We start from the raw sequence: 19,668 nt of genomic DNA, 5'->3' as shown, positions 1-19,668 counted from the left end.
CATTTGGACCACACAGATACTGAACTGGATTTCCCTGGAAATGGACCACAACACCCTGAAGAGTGATATCATTGTGGGCATGGACATACCCATGTCAGTGAGGGAGAGCATGGCCAGGAAGTAGTACATGGGCTCATGGAGCCTGGGGTCAATATGCAGGATGGTGCAGTTGCCCATTATTCCAACAAGGTAGAGGACACAGAATAGAATGGATATCCAGCGGTGAAATTCCTCATAGCCAGGGATACCTGTGAGATAGAATGTGGAGGTCAGGGTATTACTGGAGTTTAAGGTTGCCATGGAACTCACTGTTAAAGCACAATCCAATTTCAGGATCTCACTCCAGTGGGAAGGCAACGATGAGATCAGCATCTGAGTCTGGAAAACAAAACAAAACAAATGGAACTTCGGTACTTTCTGTAAACACTCTTCCATTCATCCCCACATTTTTGCTCTGTCCTTCTTCATTGCACCGTTGAGCATGGTGAGTTAAGTAAAATATCTGCTTTATAACCACAAGGACCTTTCGTCTTGCCTCTCAGATGCAGACCAATTGACATCCTCTCTAAATATGGACAGTCTTCTTCTAAAGACACTTCAAGGAGCAGCACATACACAAAGGGTTCAAGATTACATCTTTCATTTTATAATTTTCTCCTAGAATTACCTTGGCAAGGGCTACTGATTTAACATTACTCTTTTTTTAATGACTCCTTCAGTGATTTACATACAATGCCTTACTCTGCCTAAGCACATAGATTTTCAATAATACTAGAACACCATGTGAGTTATCTTTACAGGATTTGGGCAATTATGGGTCAGCAGTACTTATTAACATAAGCAGGTCTTATTGATATATCCCCAGTTCTATAATTGAGGCCACGGGCTTGGTCTTGGAATAGCATTTCCAGGAGCTAAATATGGGTTAAAATACACTTAATTAAAACAATTTTGAATTTAAAAATTATAATAATGAAATATGGAATTTCAGATATGATCAGTCATTTAGAGTTGTACATTTTACAAAAAAAAGATTAAGTGCTATAAGGAAAGATAGAGTAGAAACTCATGCTTCAAAGCAAAAACAAAAGAAAATAAGATAACTAAAAAACTATAATGCTCGGAAAAAGCAAATGACATTCTTATGAAATCTTTGCCACTCAGAATAAATGTGAAAATATATTTCCCCCCAATAGATTCCAGTATTTCTTCTGTGGTCCAGAAAAACATCTCTGAAGTAAGAAAGATGAGCCACCTCTCAACATCCCACTTGCCCAGCACTCGCCAAGAACCCCTGCTCACCAGAATGCTGTTTTGAGAATTTACGATTCAGGAGACAGATTACTTCCCATTGTAAAAGAATAAACTGGTCTATTCCTATCATGTAAAGTCTACTTTGGTCCTTTGAAACTTCAAATCCCCTTCAATCTTCTTTAGCTCCACACAGATAAAACCTGAATTTAGCAGTTTTGACTGGAATGATTAATAATCACAATTTTCTAGGAAATGGAAGACCCATAATCAAGAAACCAAATAAGTAAATGCCAGAGATAAATTCAGTCTCTCTGACTACTCATATTACAATTGAATACTGCTCACATATTGTATGACCTGGTGCCTATGGTCCTGTCATTTTCTTCAATTTGCCTGGCTTATTACCAACACAGTTCCTGCTTCTCTTGCCTTGGGCTTGTCTCCCTTACCTTCCTTTCTACCTTTCTAAACTTGTACTCATTACCTTTGATGCCAAGATTTTCCAATATTATTACTTCTTTTTGTTGGTTATTTTCCAATATTTCATCCCTAATCCAAATGCAGAAATCAGCCTTCCTTTTACCTCACTGTTTAGTTAGTTCAGACCATTTCTCTGATTTTATAGTACCTCTCTCCCTCTGCCAAGAAGGTGTGAACTTGAAGTTTAATTGAAAACTGGAAGATAGACGATACCTGAGCTGGAGGGCACTCTGAAGCAGATCTTCTCCATGACTTTCTGATAAGGTTTTAGGATACAGCTGTCCACCATCCTCGTCATTCAGACTCTCCCTCTGCTTCCACAAGCCTATCCATGTCGGGAATATTCTGGTTCCAACAGTTCCTCACTTTTTATGTTGGACAAATGGCTTATTTTCCTCTGTAGCAAAGTAGCCTCATCTGTGAACTGTAGATAAAAACAATTTGACAGGATTGTGCTTCAGATTAAAGGAGATCCTGTGGGTAAAATACTTAGCATAGAGCCTTACATATAAAGACCATAAAATAATAGCGATAATGATGACAGACACAATGACAATAACAATATTTCTTTGAAGTGTAATGGGAGGTAGGAAGATATGAGGAGACGCTGGAGTATCCTTCCAGAGAGGAAACACCCTGAGTGGGCATCTCACAAAAGTGATCTAGGTTGGCTGAGTGGTGGGAAGGGAAGGATATCAGATTCATCTCTGTTTCATCCAGTTAAAATTCAGTATAGCCATAGGTATAAATGGCTTCATGTTTTTTTCTCTACCCCCAAATTCTTCTGGTGATTTTGATGGCTTTATTTATATACTTTTCATTCTATTCATTGCCAATTTGGGAAGAAAAAAAAAGATACATCCCAGGATAAAATGGGACATTTCTCCAAGAAAAGGAATGAGATTTGGGACTACCATGAGCCTGGAATCTGAGAAGCCATGTTAGTATCCTGAAGTTGCCACAACATATTTTCACCAATATTCCACATATTCACTAGGATGTGCTCTGCCTATTATTCCACAACCCCTTCTATTGTGACATGGGTTCATTTTGACTGCCTAATTCCTATTGCTTCTGATCCTCTAATTTCAAATGCATTCACATGGCCTTGTGATGTCTTCTACCATTCCTCAGAGGAGGAGGATGGAGTTTGAAGAGTTAGTTTATAAACTCAAAAATCAGAAGAAGTTATAATTTGGGATTTAGACCTCTGAGTTGCAATTAATGTCATATTAAAAAGCACTGATACTTGGGATTCTAAAGGACTTTGAAGGTTATCTGATACAATATCAATCACACTCTGAAATCTCCATTCTGTCATGTCAGAAAAATAAATCGTCACCCTATGTAAGTATTATATCCTGCCCATGGACACAGATATCACCTACCATAAAGGTCTAAGGTATCTCGGGGAAGTCCAATCTGAAAAGTCTGACTGAGTCTGGCTTGACTACTATAAGAATGAGCATGAATAATGAAGGTATTTTGGTGAAAATTATGTCCTTTGATGAACTGAGGACCTTTCCCTTCTGGAACAGTCTCTTGGTCGTCCTCCACACTCTGGGTGTCCACCCTCCTCTCTTTTGTCTCTCAAGCCCCCCTCCGTGTTTTCCTCTTACCTCCCACTTTTGTTGTCGCCAGTCCTCACATACCTGGCAGAATAGTTCCTCTTGTCATTAGAGACCGTTCTAATTCTCAGAGAAGGAAGGATCAGTTCATAAGTCTTCCTCCAGTCTTCTGAGACATGAGGCTCCGGGATAGATGTAGGACAGTGTGTGCGTGTAACCCTGTCAGTTCCGTTCGGCATCTGTCCACCACTCAGGCTGCAGCAGGGGTTGGCAGTTTGCGAATACAAGGGCAAGAAGGCTATTGAGATTCTCTAATGCTTATTGCCTCAATGCCTGGAACAAACTAGGTAGTGCAACCTTAGATGAAATACTAGTTTGTATCCAGAATCTGATGGGGCAATAAAGATTTCTGGATATAGTGTAGCCAGTGAGAGGGTCTTTTTAAATACTTAAGCTGGGGAGGGACATAGAGTCTGTGCCATAAGAGCTGTAAGTGACTCAAGTTCAGTTTTATTATTATACACTGGATAACAATGAGATTCAGTTATGTGATCTGTCTCTCTCAATATCATACAACAGTGGGTATATGGAAATTTGTGTTCCTTCCACTCAATTTTGCTGTGAACCTAAAGCTGCTATGAAAAATAAAATCTAAATTAAAAACCACCTAATAAGCAATAAAACCAATATCATCACTCAGATCTGATTGCCTGGTATGGTATTTTCTTCACTGTGCTATAGAGTTCTTCTTAATGACACAGATTAATGTGTTTGATATGACTGAAAAGAGAAGCTTTTATTCAACTATTGAAACTCTCTTTGTCAACAATACTGACTCCTAAATGTTGTGATTGCGCAGTGTAGCAGGGTAGCATGTGCACTAGTGAATAATCAGAAATCTCTAATTAGGGTGGTTGTTCCAATTATAATGTCAGCCCTGTTTGGTATAGGAACTACTTCTAAAATTGTGGTCTCCTATAAATTTTTCCAACTGTGGTTGTTGATTTTGGCATTATTGGTCTAATTAGAATGCCTAACATCTCCCAGCAAACAAAAGTCTAGGACCAGATGGATTCCCCGGGGTTTCTACCAGACATTTAAAGAAGAATTAATACCTATTCTCCTCAAACTGTTTCAAAAAAAATAGAAATGGAAGGAAAACTTCCAAACTCGTTCTAGAAAGCCAGCATTACCTTGATTCTAAAACCAAAAGCCTCACTAAAAAGGAGAATTACAGGCCAATATCCCTGATGAACATGGATGTAAAAATTATCAATAAAACACTAGCAAATCAAATTCAAGAGTACATTGTAAGAATCATTCACCACAATCTAATGGGATTTATCAGAGGCTGCAGGTGTGGTTCAACATTCACAACTCAATCAACATGATATACTACATTAATAAAAGAAAGGATATGAGCTGTATGATCCTGTCAATAGATACAGAAGAAACATTTGACAAAATACAACATCCCTTCTTGACAAAAACCCTCAACAAAGTAGGGATAGATGGTACATACCTGAACATGATGAATGCCATGTACAAAAGACCCACAGCTAATATCATCCTCAAAGGGGAAAAACTGAGAGCTTTTCCCATAGAGTCAGGAACAAGACAAGAATGTCCACTTTTACCATTACTATTTAACATAGTACTAGAAATCCTAGGTTCAGCAATCAGACAACAAAAAGAAATAAAAGGCATCCAAACTGGGAAGGAAGAATCAAACTTTCACTATTTGTAGACATGATACTTTATGTAGAAAACCTGAAAGGCTCCACCAAAAAATTTCTAGAACTCATACACTAATTCAACAAAGTTGCAGGATATAAAATCAATGTGCAGAAATACCCATAAACAATAACTAAGCAGCAGAAAAAGAAATCAAGGAATCGATTCTACTGGCATTGCACCAAAAACAGTAAGACACCTAGGAATAAACCTATCTAAAGAGGTAAAAGATCTGTACTCTGAAGACTATCGAACACTTATGAAAGTAATTGAAGAGGACAAAGAAATAGAAAAGCATTCCATGTTCATGGATTGGAAGAACAAAAATGTCTATGCTGCCCAAAGCAATCTACACATTCAGTGCGGTCCCTATCAAAATAACACCAGCGTTTTTCACAGAGCTGGAACAAACAATCCTAAAATTTGTGTGGAACACAAAAGACCCCAAATAGCCAAAGCATTTCTGAAAGAGGAAAACAAAGCTGAAGGCATCATGATTCCAGATTTTAAGCTATATTACAAAGCTCTAGTGATCAAGACAGTATGGTACTAGCACAAAAACAGACACATAGATCAATGGAACAGAATCGAGAACCCAGAAATGACCCCACAACTATAGAGACAGCTAATCTTTGACAAAGCAAGAAAGAATATGCAATGGAAAAATGACAGTCTCTTCAACAACTGGTGTTGGGAAACTGACGAGCAACATGGAGAAGAATGAAACTGAAGCACTTTCTTACATTATACACAAAAATAAATTCAAAATGGATGAAAGGCATGAATAGACATTTTCCAAAGAAGACATCCAGGTGGCTAACTGACACATGAAAAAATGCTCAACATCAATCATGATCAGGGAAATATAAATCAAAGTCATTATGAAAGAGGGGAGGAGCAAGATGGCAGAGTAGGAGACCTAAATTTCGTCTGGTCCCAGGAATTCAGCTGGATAGGGATCAAACCATTCTGAACACCTATGAACTCAACAGGAGATTGAAGAAAAGAATAGCAGCAACTCTCTGAACAGAAAATCCACCACTTTCTGGAAAGAAGAATGTGCAGAGAAGTGAATCTGAGGCAATATTCGGGAAGATAGATGGTGGGGGGTGGGAGCCTCCATCAGCCGCTACTGGCAAGTGATAGAGCAGCTGGGCACAAAATCAGAACTTTTAGAAGTCTATTCTGCTGAGTGACGTCACTCCAGTGGCTAAGCAGGGGGTGGAACACTCGTTGGGACAGTGTGCTCTTGGGACCCTCAGGGTCACAGAAAGACCAGGGGTGCCTGAGTGCAGCAGAGCTCCCAGGTATCAGAGTGGGGAAGCCAGCTGCACAGACGGAGCCAAGGAGTGGGCTCTCAGCTCAGGGTTGCCATAAACCGTGATCTGTGGCACAGTCAGGCCACTGCTCTTCCAGTAGGGACCCAAGAAGTGGCAGATCCGGGGAGACTCCTCTTCCACCCCTGGGAGGAGCAGCGAAGGAGCGCACCACAGGAATCTGCTGGGTTTAGAGACTCCACATGGGGTCATGTGCAAGGGATAGACATGCCAGGTCACAGGCCGGGTGAGCACGGAGTGCAGCCAGAGACCGGGGAGACGGGAGTGATTGACTGCTTTTCTCAGGGGGCACACTGAGGAGTGGGGCCCTGAATTCTCGGCTCCTCCAGGGCAGAGATTGGGAGGCCACCATTTTCACTCACATCCTCCATGGCTGTAAGAAAATCTTGCAGGGAACAAAAGCTCCCAAGAGCAAACCTGAGCAGACTACTTAGCCTGGCCCAGCAAGGGCGGGGCAATTCCGCCTCCGGCAAAGACATTTGAGAACCGCAGCAACAGTCCCCTACCCCAGAAGGTCAGCAAGAACAGCCAGCCAAGACCAAGTTTACCGATCAATGAGAACGGCAGAACTCCAGCGCTAGGGGAATACTGCACATAGAATTCATGGCTTTTTTCCCCCCTGATTCTTTAGTCTTCCAAAGTTAATTCTTTTAATTTTCTTTTCTTTTTTGAATTTTTCTTTTTCCTTTTTTCAACCAACATCTTATCAATCCCTTTGTTAAAAAAAAATTTTCATTTTTAGAGTCATTCTATCCCTTCATAGTAGTTAACCATATATATATATGTGTGTGTGTGTGTGTATATATATATATATATATGTTGTTCTCTCTTTAAAATTTTGGGATACAGTTTCTTCTAACAGACCAAAATAGACCCTAAATCTCTAGTGTATGGCTTTGTTTAAGTCTCCTGCCTGATCACATTCTCTCCTCTTTTTCTTTTTTTAAATCCTCTTCTTTCTTTTCTCAATCAACTTCTTATCTTATCAATTCCTTTTATAAAATCTTTTATAATTTTCATCTTTACAGTCATATTCCATCCCTTCATCATATTTACCTTCATTTTTGTACGTATATAAGATTTTCTTTCTTTAAAATTTTGGGAGGCACTTTCTTCTAACAGACCAAAATATGCCCAAATCTAGTGTGTGGCACTGATCTATGAACCAGCCTGATCTAATTCTTTTTTTTTATCTTTTTCATTTTCTTTTTTCTTTCTTTCCCTTTCTTTTCCCCCAGTTTCAGTTCTCTTCTGATTTGTTTAGTGCATATTTTTCTGGGGTCGTTTTTACCCTGTTAGCATTTTGTTCTCTCACTCATGTATTCTCTGGACAAAAAGACAAGACGGAAAAAATCACCTCAAAAAAAAAAAAAAAAGAACAAGAGGCAGTACTAACTGCCGGGGACCTAATCAATAAGGACATTAGTAAGATGTTGGAACTAGAGTTCAGAATGATGATTTTAAAGATACTAGAGGGGCTTGAAAAAAGCATGGAATATATTAGAGAAACCCTTTCTGGAGATATAAAGAACTAAAATCTAACTAAGTCGAAATCAAAAGGCTATTAATGAGGTGAAATAAAAAATGGAAGCTCTAACTGCTAGGATAAATGAGGCAGAAGAGAGAATTAGTGATATAGAAGACCAAATGATGGAGAATAAAGAACCTGAGAAAAAGAGAGATAAACAACTACTGGATCACGAGGGCAGAATTCGAGAGATAAGTGATACCATAAGATGAAACAATATTAGAATAATTGAGATCCCAGAGGAAGAAGAAAGAGAGAAGGGGGCAAAAGTATATTGGAGCAAATTATAGCAGAGAACTTCCCTAATGTTGGGAAGGAAACAGGCATCAAACTCCAGGAGGCACAGAGAACCCCCTTCAAAAATCAATAAAAATAGGCCAACACCCCGACATCTAATAGTAAAACTTAGGAGTCTCAGAGACAAAGAGAAAATCCTGAAAGCAGCTCAGGAGAAGAGATCTATAACCTACAATGGTAGAAACATTAGATTGACAACAGACTTATCCACAGAGACCTGGCAGGCCAGAAAGGACTGGCATGATATCTTCAGAGCACTAAACGAGAAAAATATGCAGCCAAGAATACTACATCCAGCTAGGCTGTCATTGAAAATAGAAGGAGAGATAAAAAGCTTCCAGGACAAACAAAAACTAAAGGAATTTGCAAACACAAAACCAACCCTACAAGAAATCTTGAAAGAAGTCCCCTAAGCAAAGAGAGAGCCTAAAAGCAACATAGACCAGAAAGGAACACAGACAATATACAGTAACAGTCCACTTACAGGCAATACAATGGCACTAAATTCATATCTTTCAATAGTTACCCTGAATGTGAATGGGCTAAATGCCCCAATCAAAAGACACAGGGTATCAGATTGGATAAAAACACAAGACCCATCGATATGCTGTCTGCAAGATACACATTTTAGACCCAAAACACCCCCAGATTGAAAGTGAGAGGGTGGAAAACAATTTACCATGCTAATGGACCCCAAAAGAAAGCTGGATTGGCAATCCTCCTATCAGACAAATTAGATTTTAAACCAAAGACTATAATAAGAGATGAGGAAGGACACTATATCCTACTTAAAGGGTCTATCCAACAAGAAGATCTAACAACTGTAAATATCTATGCCCCTAACATGGGAGCAGCCAATTATATAAGCCAATTAATAACAAAAGCAAAGAAACACATTGACAACAACACAATAATAGTGGGGACTTTAACACCCCCCTCACTGAACTGGACAGATCATCTAAGCAAAAGATCAACAAGGAAATAAAGACTTTAAATGACACACTGGAACAAATGGACTTCACATAAATATTCAGAACATTCCATCCTAAAGCAACGGAATACACATTCTTCTCTAGTGCTCATGGAACATTCTCCAGAATTGATCACATCCTAGGTCACAAATCAGGTCTCAACCAGTACCAAAAGACTGGGATTATTCCCTGCATATTTTCAGACCACAGTGCTTTGAAACTAGAACTCAATCACAAGAGGAAAGTTGGAAAGAACTCCAATACATGGAGGCTAAAGAGCATCCTACTAAAGAATGAATGGGTCAACCAGGAAATTAAAGAAGAATTAAAAAAATTCATGGAAACCAATGAAAATGAAAACACAACTGTTCAAAATCTTTCGGATGCAACAAAGGCAGTCCCAAGAGGAAAGTATATAGCAATAGAAGCCTTTCTCAAAAAACAACAAAGGTCTCAAATACACAACCTAACCCTACACCTAAAGGAGCTGGAGAAAGAACAGCAAATAAAGCCTAAACCCAGCAGGAGAAGAGAAATAATCAAGATCAGAGCAGAAATCAATGAACTAGAAACCAAAAGAACAGTAGAACAGATCAACGAAACTAGGAGCTGGTTCTTTGAAAGAATTAACAAGATTGATAAACCCCTGGCCAGACTTATCAAAAAGCAAAGAGAAATGACCCAAATCAACAAAATCAGAAATGAAAGAGGAGAGATCACAACCAACACCAAAGAAATACAAACAATTATAAGAACATCTTATGAGCAAATCTATGCCAGCAAATTAGATAACCTGGAAGAAATGGGTGCATTCCCAGAGATGTATCAACTACCAAAACGGAACCAGGAAGAAATAGAACACCTGAACAGACCTATAACCACTAAGGAAATTGAAGCAGTCATCAAAAATCTCCCAAGAAACAAAAGCCCAGGGCCAGATGGCTTCCCAGGGGAATTCTACCAAACTTTTAAAGAAGAATTAATACCCATTCTTCTGCAACTGTTCCAAAAAATAGAAATGGAAGGAAAACTTCCAAACTCATTTAATGGGGCCACCATTACCTTGATCCCAAAACCAGACAAAGAAATTGTATCCCAAAATTTTATGGAGAGAACAACTTATATATACCAAAAATAAGGTTAACTACTATGAAGGGAGATAATATGATTCTTCCAGAAAGTGGTCTCTTCTCTGTTCAGACAGTTGCTGCTATTCTTTTCTTCAGTCTCCTGTTGAGTTCGTAGGTGTTCAGAATGGTTTGATCCCTATCCAGCTGAATTCCTGGGACCAGACGAAATTTAGGTCTCCTACTCCTCTGCCATCTTGCTCCTCCCCTCGCTTCTGATACATTTCTATCCTCCCATTAGAGTGTACACTTTAAGCTTCAATGTTGAAAATTTGTTTCCTCTTCTCTCCTAGGGAATTAGATGAGACAGGGAGTCTTTGGCAGTTTTTGGCATTTCTCTTTTCCTCTATTTTTTTAAAGTTGTGAAGACATTTTTCCTCATAGGAGTGTACACTGACGAAGGGGTTTTGATATATTTTATACTCAGCATGAATATACAGCCCTGTAAGTGTGAAGTGTTGATAGGTCTAGTGAAAACTAACTCAATGTATTCATAGCCCAAGATTTCTCTGACATTCATTCCAACAGAAGTAAAACAAAGAAATGCAATCTTACTATTTATTCTATATCGAAACTGAAATACCCATTTATTATGATTTGGCTCAAAATCTGAAGAATAATGTCTACTTTGCTTCATTTGAAAGAAAATGTACCTAGTGGTGCTGTATGCTACATATTACCTCTGTTACCTTTGCATAGTTAACTTCTGTCTTAGTTTTAACATGGAAAATTGGGTTTATCCTCAAACCTGAACTAAAAATATCTCCATAAATGCTTTGGATGAAATGAATTTCCTCTTACTAAACCTCCTTGTATCAGGATTTTGAGATGCATTAAAGCTAGGAAGTAATGATAGAAACAATTACAATATTTTTCTTATAGAGATATGTAGAATTTATTAACTATCATGTATTTCCTATACACCAAATGTGTCCAAGAAATTCTAAGCTGGTTATCTTCATAATGAAGGTCATGGATGCAAAGGTCAAAATAACAAAGAATCTTATCCCTTCTAAGTGTGAGCAAGTCCAACACTTTTGGGTGCTAATATCCTTAGGAAGTCTTGGCAAATCTGCTTTGTCTTGATGCTATAAATGATTGGGTTAAGTACTGGTGTAACTAACAGGTAAATATAGGCCATGGTTACGTGGACAATGGGGGAGGAGTGTTTAGCAAAGCAATGCACTAAGGATAGCCCTATCATGGGCACATACAGAATGAGCACAGCACAAATGTGGGAAGCACACGTATTAAGGGTTTTGAGCTTTCCTCTCTGGGATGCAATGCCTAGCACAGAATGGAGGATGAAAGCATAAGATAACAAGATTCCTAGAGAATCTACACCCCAATAAAATGCAACAACAAACAAGCCATATAAAATGTTGAATGAGATGTCAGCACAGGCCAACTGGATGACTTCTTGATGCAAGCAGAAAGAGTGGGAGAGAACATGGGAGTGACAGAAGGAAATGTGGGAATACGAACAAGAATGACAGGGAGGACAATGGAGCATCCGATTATAATGAAGACCCCTATGTAGATAATGTGTTGTGGGGTGAGTTTTCTGGAATACCTCAAAGGATCACAAATGGCAATATACCGGTCAAAAGCCATGGCTAGAAGCACAGCTGACTGCATCAGAGAAAAAGTATGAATAAAATACATCTGGGCAACACAAGCATTCACCTCAATCTCCCTAGCATCAAACCAGAAGATTTTTAATACTGTGGGCAGGGTGGAGAATGACATGCCCATGTCAGTGAGAGACAGCATGGCCAGGAAGTAGTACATGGCCTCATGGAGACTCTTGTCTGTGTAGATGATGTGAAGGATTGTCCAGTTGCCCACTATTCCAATCAGGTAGAACATACAAAAAAATATGGAAATAAAGTGATTAACATTCTCATAACCAGGAATCCCAGTGAGATAGAATGAAACAAATGGTTCAGTACTGGAGTTAGAACCCGTCATGAGGCTGTCCCAAGTAGCCATTTTTGTACCGTAAAAATATGAGCTCCTAGAAGGAAGAAAAACACACAACATTGAGAAGACAACAACTCATGTTTCTACATGAGGTTTTTTCTTAACTCTTATTGCTTTGTAGAGACATTATCTATACAGTTTGTATAATGATTTTGAAAAATTATCCAAATACATCATCTTTTTTATTGTAATCTCTTTTTTGTGAGCCTTTTTTCTTTTTTATTTATTTGTTTATTTTTATTATTATGTTCAAGTAGCCAGCATATAGGACACCATCCTCTTTTAATATATTACTTTTTAATCCTTTAAATGGTTAATGGTTATGTAGTTTTTTGTCAGTCTTTTATTCCATTGATTCTGGATTTTGAGTCATTCACAAGATACTCTTCCCTCCCCTAAATTTATAATATATTCTCCTATCTTTTCTACTGACATTCTGATAGGTTGGTTTGCTTCTATTTACTTTCAGATTTATCATTTACTTGCCATTTATTTTTGTGTATGATGTTAAGTAAGGATATTTTCCAAGACCCTGATCTCTCCATGTTAAGCAATCATTTTACTCTGACAAGGACACTGGATGGAAACATTTTAGAAGGGATGTCAGAAAAAGCTTAGGCAATAAATGCATAATAGCTATTTATAGTTAGCTATCTTCAATGGAAAAAAACCCATAAGCCTAATCAAATCATAAGATATGAATGGATACTTCAAAAACAGTATATATGCAGTGAGGGTCGGTACCAATTAGAGAGGGAAATAAATGAGCCTTCAGACTGTTTTAAATGGGAACCAGAAGCCCATCCAAGGGTAAATAGCACTTACCTCACTTACTCAATCATGGGTATTTGGAGTTTGGTTTCCATTTCATATTCTCTACCAAGGTTCATCTATGTATACTTAAACTGCAATCAGGCCAGTGTTTTACTTAAGTGAATTGTTAACATTTTTTTTCCACTGATGCAATTGCTTTGTGAGCTACATCAGCCTTGTCGATCCTGGAGCCTCCTTTTTGGTGTCACTGGAACTTGCAACTCTTTTTCTAATGCTCCTGTCTGCACATGGCCTTGGGCTATTTCTGACAGAAGCAGGAAAAATACCAGCAGTCTCAGCCTCACTGTCCCTATGGTCTTGGAATGAAGTTAGTACCCCCCACATCCTCAGACTATGATCCAGTGGCACATTATAATTGCAACAGTCTGGTGCCATCCTCCTAATTTTCTTGTTTTTGCTTCTTTGTTCATTCAGTTTTAATGTCTTTCAGTTACAAAGTGAATAAACCCTATCTCACAATATGGTACAGATAATTACATTAAATAATTTATGAAAGTGCTTACCCCAGTCCTCTTTCAATTTGAATTTTTACATTTTAATGATCACATTTGCACTGTAAAATATCTCCAATGACATCAAAAGAGAGGTATGTTATATTAAACTGATAAGAACAGATACTACACTTGATCTTAGCCAAAACGCCGAGAAGCATGTTATAGATACGTAGACTGAAGCTTAGAGACTGAAGTCACACAGGTACAATAATAGCTTTCATAAATATCAGTTTCAGGGCTCTGCTTATGTAGATGATGATTTCCCAGAATAGTGACTGCCTTACCTGTCTGCTTCCTGAAGCCATGAGACTAGCTTGGTCAACATTTGAGCTCCAGCCTACCACCACATGCAGTCCCTAATACCAAAGCAATGTTAAAACAACAAATTCAGTTTATTCAGACACTTCACTAGCTCAATATTTTACCAATCTATACTTTTTCTGCCACACTTTCCTTCAGTCACAACAACCACACAACATGTTATGTGTGTTACTAAAGTCCTGGTCACTTAAACATCTATACCTTATTCCTGTTAACAAATGCAATGATTCTTTCATAGTTATGAATGGCGATATCTACATGAAGAAAAAACAGATATCATTATCCAATTCCTTAAGTTTATTCATGAGTTAAAATCATATCCCAATGTCCGAGAGTACTTTTAGACTCCTTAAAATTATTTATACATTTATTATATTTGAACCACTAAATATCTATTTGAGATCAACAGAGGCCATGTTACATATGAATAGCCTGAGGTTCAGAAATGTTACTGAGCAAGTATAAGAATCATCAGAATTAGGGGCACCTGGGTGGCTCAGTCAGACCAGCACCTGACTATTGATTTTGGCTCATGTCATGATCTAAGGGTCATGAGATGGAACCGTATGTCAGGCTCCATGCTGGGTACGGAGCCTGCTTAAGATTATCTCTCTCCCTGCCCCTTTGCCTTTACCCCTGCTCTCATTCTGTCTCTCTCTCTTAAAATAAATAAAAAGAATCATTAGAATTAGAATCTAAACCCTACTTCTAAACGTTCTGTAACTGCTACTGAAACATTTTAACCCTCTTTCAGAAAGTAGTCCCAATTCTGTATTATGATGACCCTCAGTCACACACTAGGAAATAGATGGATATAATGCATAAAGGGCCCCTCCCACTCAGACTGCAGAGCATGTTTACCAGGCTTCCCTGAGTAATACCCTGTTCTCTCCTGCAAATGCCTCCAACACCTGAGCATGTGTTGTTTTCTCACTTTTCTTTACTATTTTACCCAAAAGATAGGTCTAGAAGAACAATGAGGGAGGTAGGTCTTGAAAGGAAAAGGTTTTGTTGGGAGGAGAAGAGAGTGAAGTGGAGAGAGCTATAAGAATCTCCAACAAGAATGAGGAAATAAGAAACAGTCTACTGGATATCTCTGCTTGTGTGTCTAAAAGGCACATCAAAGATCACATGGCCAAGAAAGAATTCTTGATAATTGCCTTAATATTTCCATTTTAGTAAATGTAATTCATGCTGTATAGTTGATAATATGTAAAAACTAGGCGTTGTCCTTGATTATTCAAACCTTTTTACTCCTATCCACCCATCAATATGTCCTCTTGTTTCTATAACCAAAGTATTTGACTAATTCACTTCTGCTCTTTACCTCTATCATGATTTCTCCTCTAAACTATTTTGTTAGCCATTTAACTCATATAATTCTTTCCTTTTTTGTGACATTCCTTCAAATAAATTTTTCTTATAGTAGTAAATTCTGAAAGATAGGCAAGGTAAATCATTCCTGTTTTTTTCTTTTTAAGATTTTATTTATTTGACAGAGAGAGAGAACACAAGCAGAGGGAGAGGGAGAAGCAGGCTCCTTACCAAGCAAGGAGCCTGATGTGGGGCTTGATCCCAGGACCCCAGAATCATGACCTGAGCAGAAGACAAATGCTTAACTGACTGAGCCACCCAGGCACCCCTCATTCCTGTTTTTAAAATACATTAACTGCTGCCTACTGATCTCAGGATGAAAGGAAAGCCACTGTCATTACTAATAAGATCCTTCTTTCCAGTGTATGGGGGAAAAGAGATAGATTTATACATGTGATTTTGCCCCTACTCCCCTTTCTCTTTACCTTTGTGCTCAAATCCTCCAGAGTGCCTCTCAGATAGCTTTACTATTTCTCACCTCAAAACATATTATTGTTACCCTTATTCATCAAACTACAGACATTCTTTCTTTTTCTCTGTAAAATAATCCAAGTGTCCTTCTCAAATTCTATTCAAACTACAGACATTCTTTCTTTTTCTCTGTAAAATAATCCAAGTGTCCTTCTCATAATTCTATTCTCTGTCCACTTACCTAAAACACTCAACCATATCTCATCTCACATAACTGTACCACATTATGCATTATTTTCCTACAAAATCCCCCTTTTCCACCTTCCTCAAGTCCTTATTTCCAACTACCCACAATTTCTTTTCTTTACTCCACATTTTCTTCCCTCCTTTCCATTGGCAAATTGTTCATTTTTTTTCCTCCAAGATTAGCCCTCCTCCCCATAATGGACTTACTTGAATCTATAACCACTTCTGTTTCCCCATCACCTGATGAGCTTTCATTGATTTGCTTTCTTGCTCAGAGTGCACAAGTTGGAGATATTTCCTAAAGGGCATAGGAGGCTACTATTTTTCTATCTGAGGCAAAAAGAAGCTTTTAGGTTTTCCTGGTTATATAGGATTCCTGGAAGCCTGAGGGAACCATCCCCACTAATGCTACTTAAGGAGTAGGAACCCATGGGCCTGAGGGATGAATGTCACTCAGGATGAGATAGTGAGGATTTCCACGGGAACAGAGAATGCCTAAGGGAGACCTACATGGACAAATTCAAGCAAACTTTGTATCTCTGATGGCTGGCTGAGCTTAAATACATGGTAGGATTGGATGGGTTCCAACTGATTAAAGCTCTAAGAAGAATAAAGGGTCTATGCATCTTAAGATTGTACAACTTCCCCTGTCTTACCAGCATCAGCATCTCTATCCTGGTATACTTTGGAACTAGACTGCAGATTCCTTGAAGATGAATTCATGCAGGGGTGCCTCAGCTTAGTTCAGTTCATCAGAGGAAGGCTGATGAAGGGGTGGGAGAGTAGATGTAGGAGTCCCATATTCTGAACAAACTTTAGAAATCTATGGTATTTGAGCAATGTTTCATGCTGCTCAAAACAGTAATAAATGCACTATGTTGTTTTATATTTACAAAACACTGTGGAGTGCTTACCTTTTAAGTTGACTCCCCCAAAACTTAACTACTAATAGTTTAGTTACTACTGACTTAATGATATGTAAGTATATGGCCCCTAAGTTTACAATGTTAATGTAAAAATTACAAATTTGTAATTATATTTGGGTTCAAATTCCAGTATAATGAATTCATATTAGAATAGTTTTAGGCAAATGAATTAAACATCCTTAGCTTGTTTGCTTAACTGTGATTATATACCCATAAAATTACTTAAGTGTTAAATGGGATATGGAAAACAGTATGGAGATTTCTCAAAAAATTAAAAATAGAATTATGATATGATCCAGTAATTCCACTGCTGGATATTTACACAAAGAATACAAAAACACTAATTCAAAAAGATATATGTACCCTTAGGTTTATTGAAGCATTATGTACAGTAGCCCAATTATGGAAGGAGCCCAAGTGTCCATTGATAGATTAACGGATAAAGAAGATGTGGGATATACATATAAAAATGATAGATAATAGATAGATATAGGAATTCCTATATAGATATTCCTATAGATAGATAGATAGATAGATAGATAGATAGATAGATAGATAGATAGATAATGTGTGTGCATTTATATATATATATAATATCTTGGCATTTGCAACAACATGGATGGATCTAGAGAGCATAATGATAAGTGAAATGACACATTTAGAGAAAGAAAATTACCATCATTTCACTTATATGTGGAATTTAAGAAAGAAAACAAATGAACAACAAAAAAGAGAGAAGCAAACCAAGAAACAGTCTCTTAACTATAGAAAACAAACTGATAGTTACCAGAGGGGAGGTGTGTGGGGGGATGGGTGAAATACTCAAAGGAAATTAAGAATGTACTTATCAAGATAAGCACTGAGTAATGTATAGGATTGTTGAATCTCTATATTGTACACCTGAAACTAATATAATGCTGTATGTTAACTATACTGGAATTAAATTAAAAAATAAAATAAAAACAAAAAAGAATTAAATGGGATAATGCCTGTAATGCAACTCACATAGCCCTCATAGATGCTCAATACATGTTTGCTTATTTGTTTTAATTAATTAATTAATTGTAAAAAGATAGAAAGGATGTAGGATTTAGCCAGAAGACATTATAGGTCATTTATTTTATTCTTCTGGAAAGAAGATGTGAGTTTCTTTCCCCTATTCTCTTTTTTTCTCAATTCTGAAGTTAAATAAGGAGCAAGATGTTGACAGAATCCAATTTTGTTGGAGACTGATCCCTGGTTATGTCTGAAAGATTTAATATTATAATCAGGAAACTCTTAGTGCACTAGAGCATTTGGAGATAAATGTGGGCTCTAATAACTTTATGACAATTAACTGGTTGTGTTAAATTTATATTGAAATTACTTACCAGAAAAATAATAACACTCCCTTACTTTATTTTTGCTTCTCCTTTTCTTCATTCATTGGAATGGCAGCAACTATATGAAAAAGACATGGTCTCTTCTAAGGAACAATGTGCACTATAATAAAGGAGAAAGTCATGCGAAAATATAAAATACAATATGACAAGAGATAAAAGCCAGGTAAGTGCACATGCTATATGGACATGAGGACGGATGTCAATGAGGGTTCAAAGTTCCCAGAAAGATACTCTAATGCGCGCTGTTATGTGAAGAGAGTCATCACTTCTAACCAAGTTACCCAGGGAGGTTTTTTTATGTGTGAAGAAATGCCATGAAGAACAAAGACACAGAGTTGCCACCTTCATGAATTGAGTAGATGACCAGCTCTCTATGCATTGTAACCTCTTGGTATATATTTTTCTGATGAATAAAATTTTAAGTGCATTATTTATTTGCTTGCCTCCAGCGACGCAGGTAAGACAGGAACACACTGAGTATGTTGGCATGGTTAAAAAAAGTCAAACCCCAGAGATTCAACTAAATTATACATTTTCTGTACTTTTTTCCATCCATCCTACATTTTAGACTCCTAGTTTGGATGAGTATTCTTTTAGGTTATTTTCTATGTTTAGGTAATTCTCACTATAAATGTGTATATATTATACAGTTGACCTTGGAACAACACAGGTTTGAACAGTCTAGGTGTTTTTTTATATACATGTGTTTGTTTTTATAAATACAATACAGTATATGTATTTTCTCTTCCTTGTGATTTTATTAACATTTTATTTTCTATAGTTTATTCTAGGAATACAGTATATAATAAATATAACATACAAAATATGTGTTAATCAACTGATCAATTGTTTACATTATCAGTAGAGCAAACAGTAGGCTATTAGTAGTTAAGTTTTTGGAGAGTGAAAAATAATAGGAAAATTTTTGGCCCGCTGCCGCCTACGCCCCGCCGCCCCGCACGCCCGCGGGAGCTCCGGGCTCGGCCCCGCTTTGCGCGGAGTTGCAACGGTGGCCGGATGCCAAGTGTAAGTGTAAGTTGCTATGGAAACCCCGACAGAGGCGAGTTCCGAATCCGGAGCGAGACGGAGCCCCGGGCGCCGCTGGATCCGCCCCTCGCATCCCGGTCCCCGGGCGTCCGCGCGCTCAGGCCCCGGCTCAATCAAGACTGGAGGTGCTCCTGTGGCCCCAGCACCCAGGTCCGGAAATGCCAGGGATGCAGATAGGGCAGAATTTGTTTTCCCTTTGTATCGCGTGAAAACGTGCCAGGTTCTGGTTGCTGGAACCGCCTAAAACAACAAGAACCCCGGGGAAGCCAGGGCATGCTCCCGGATTTTCAATTGAAGATCCATAAGGAAGTTTTACAATAAATTTGGAGACCTGGAACAAGCCCTGGCGGATAT

The 19,668-nt window shown here is 38.1% G+C and overlaps 1 protein-coding gene and 1 pseudogene across 1 annotated transcript; both read right to left on the bottom strand.

Annotated features, from left to right (window-relative positions):
* Window positions 1-11,308: 11,308 nt before the first annotated feature.
* Window positions 11,309-12,267, bottom strand: LOC112806302 (olfactory receptor 51G1-like). The gene is given in 2 exon segments (XM_025848596.2): window positions 11,309-11,760; window positions 11,763-12,267. Coding segments are annotated over 2 exon segments (957 nt in total).
* A 1,382-nt stretch (window positions 12,268-13,649) lies between these two features.
* Window positions 13,650-13,766, bottom strand: LOC112806365 (U2 spliceosomal RNA; annotated as a pseudogene).
* Window positions 13,767-19,668: the final 5,902 nt, after the last annotated feature.

This window comes from Callorhinus ursinus, unplaced genomic scaffold (genome assembly GCF_003265705.2).
Source record: "Callorhinus ursinus isolate GAN/ISIS: 27379988/994484 unplaced genomic scaffold, GSC_fseal_2.0 scaffold35, whole genome shotgun sequence".
NCBI classification, from domain to species: domain Eukaryota; kingdom Metazoa; phylum Chordata; class Mammalia; order Carnivora; family Otariidae; genus Callorhinus; species Callorhinus ursinus.
Note: the sequence above shows the minus strand (reverse complement) of the source record. Positions and strands in the feature narration are given on the sequence as shown.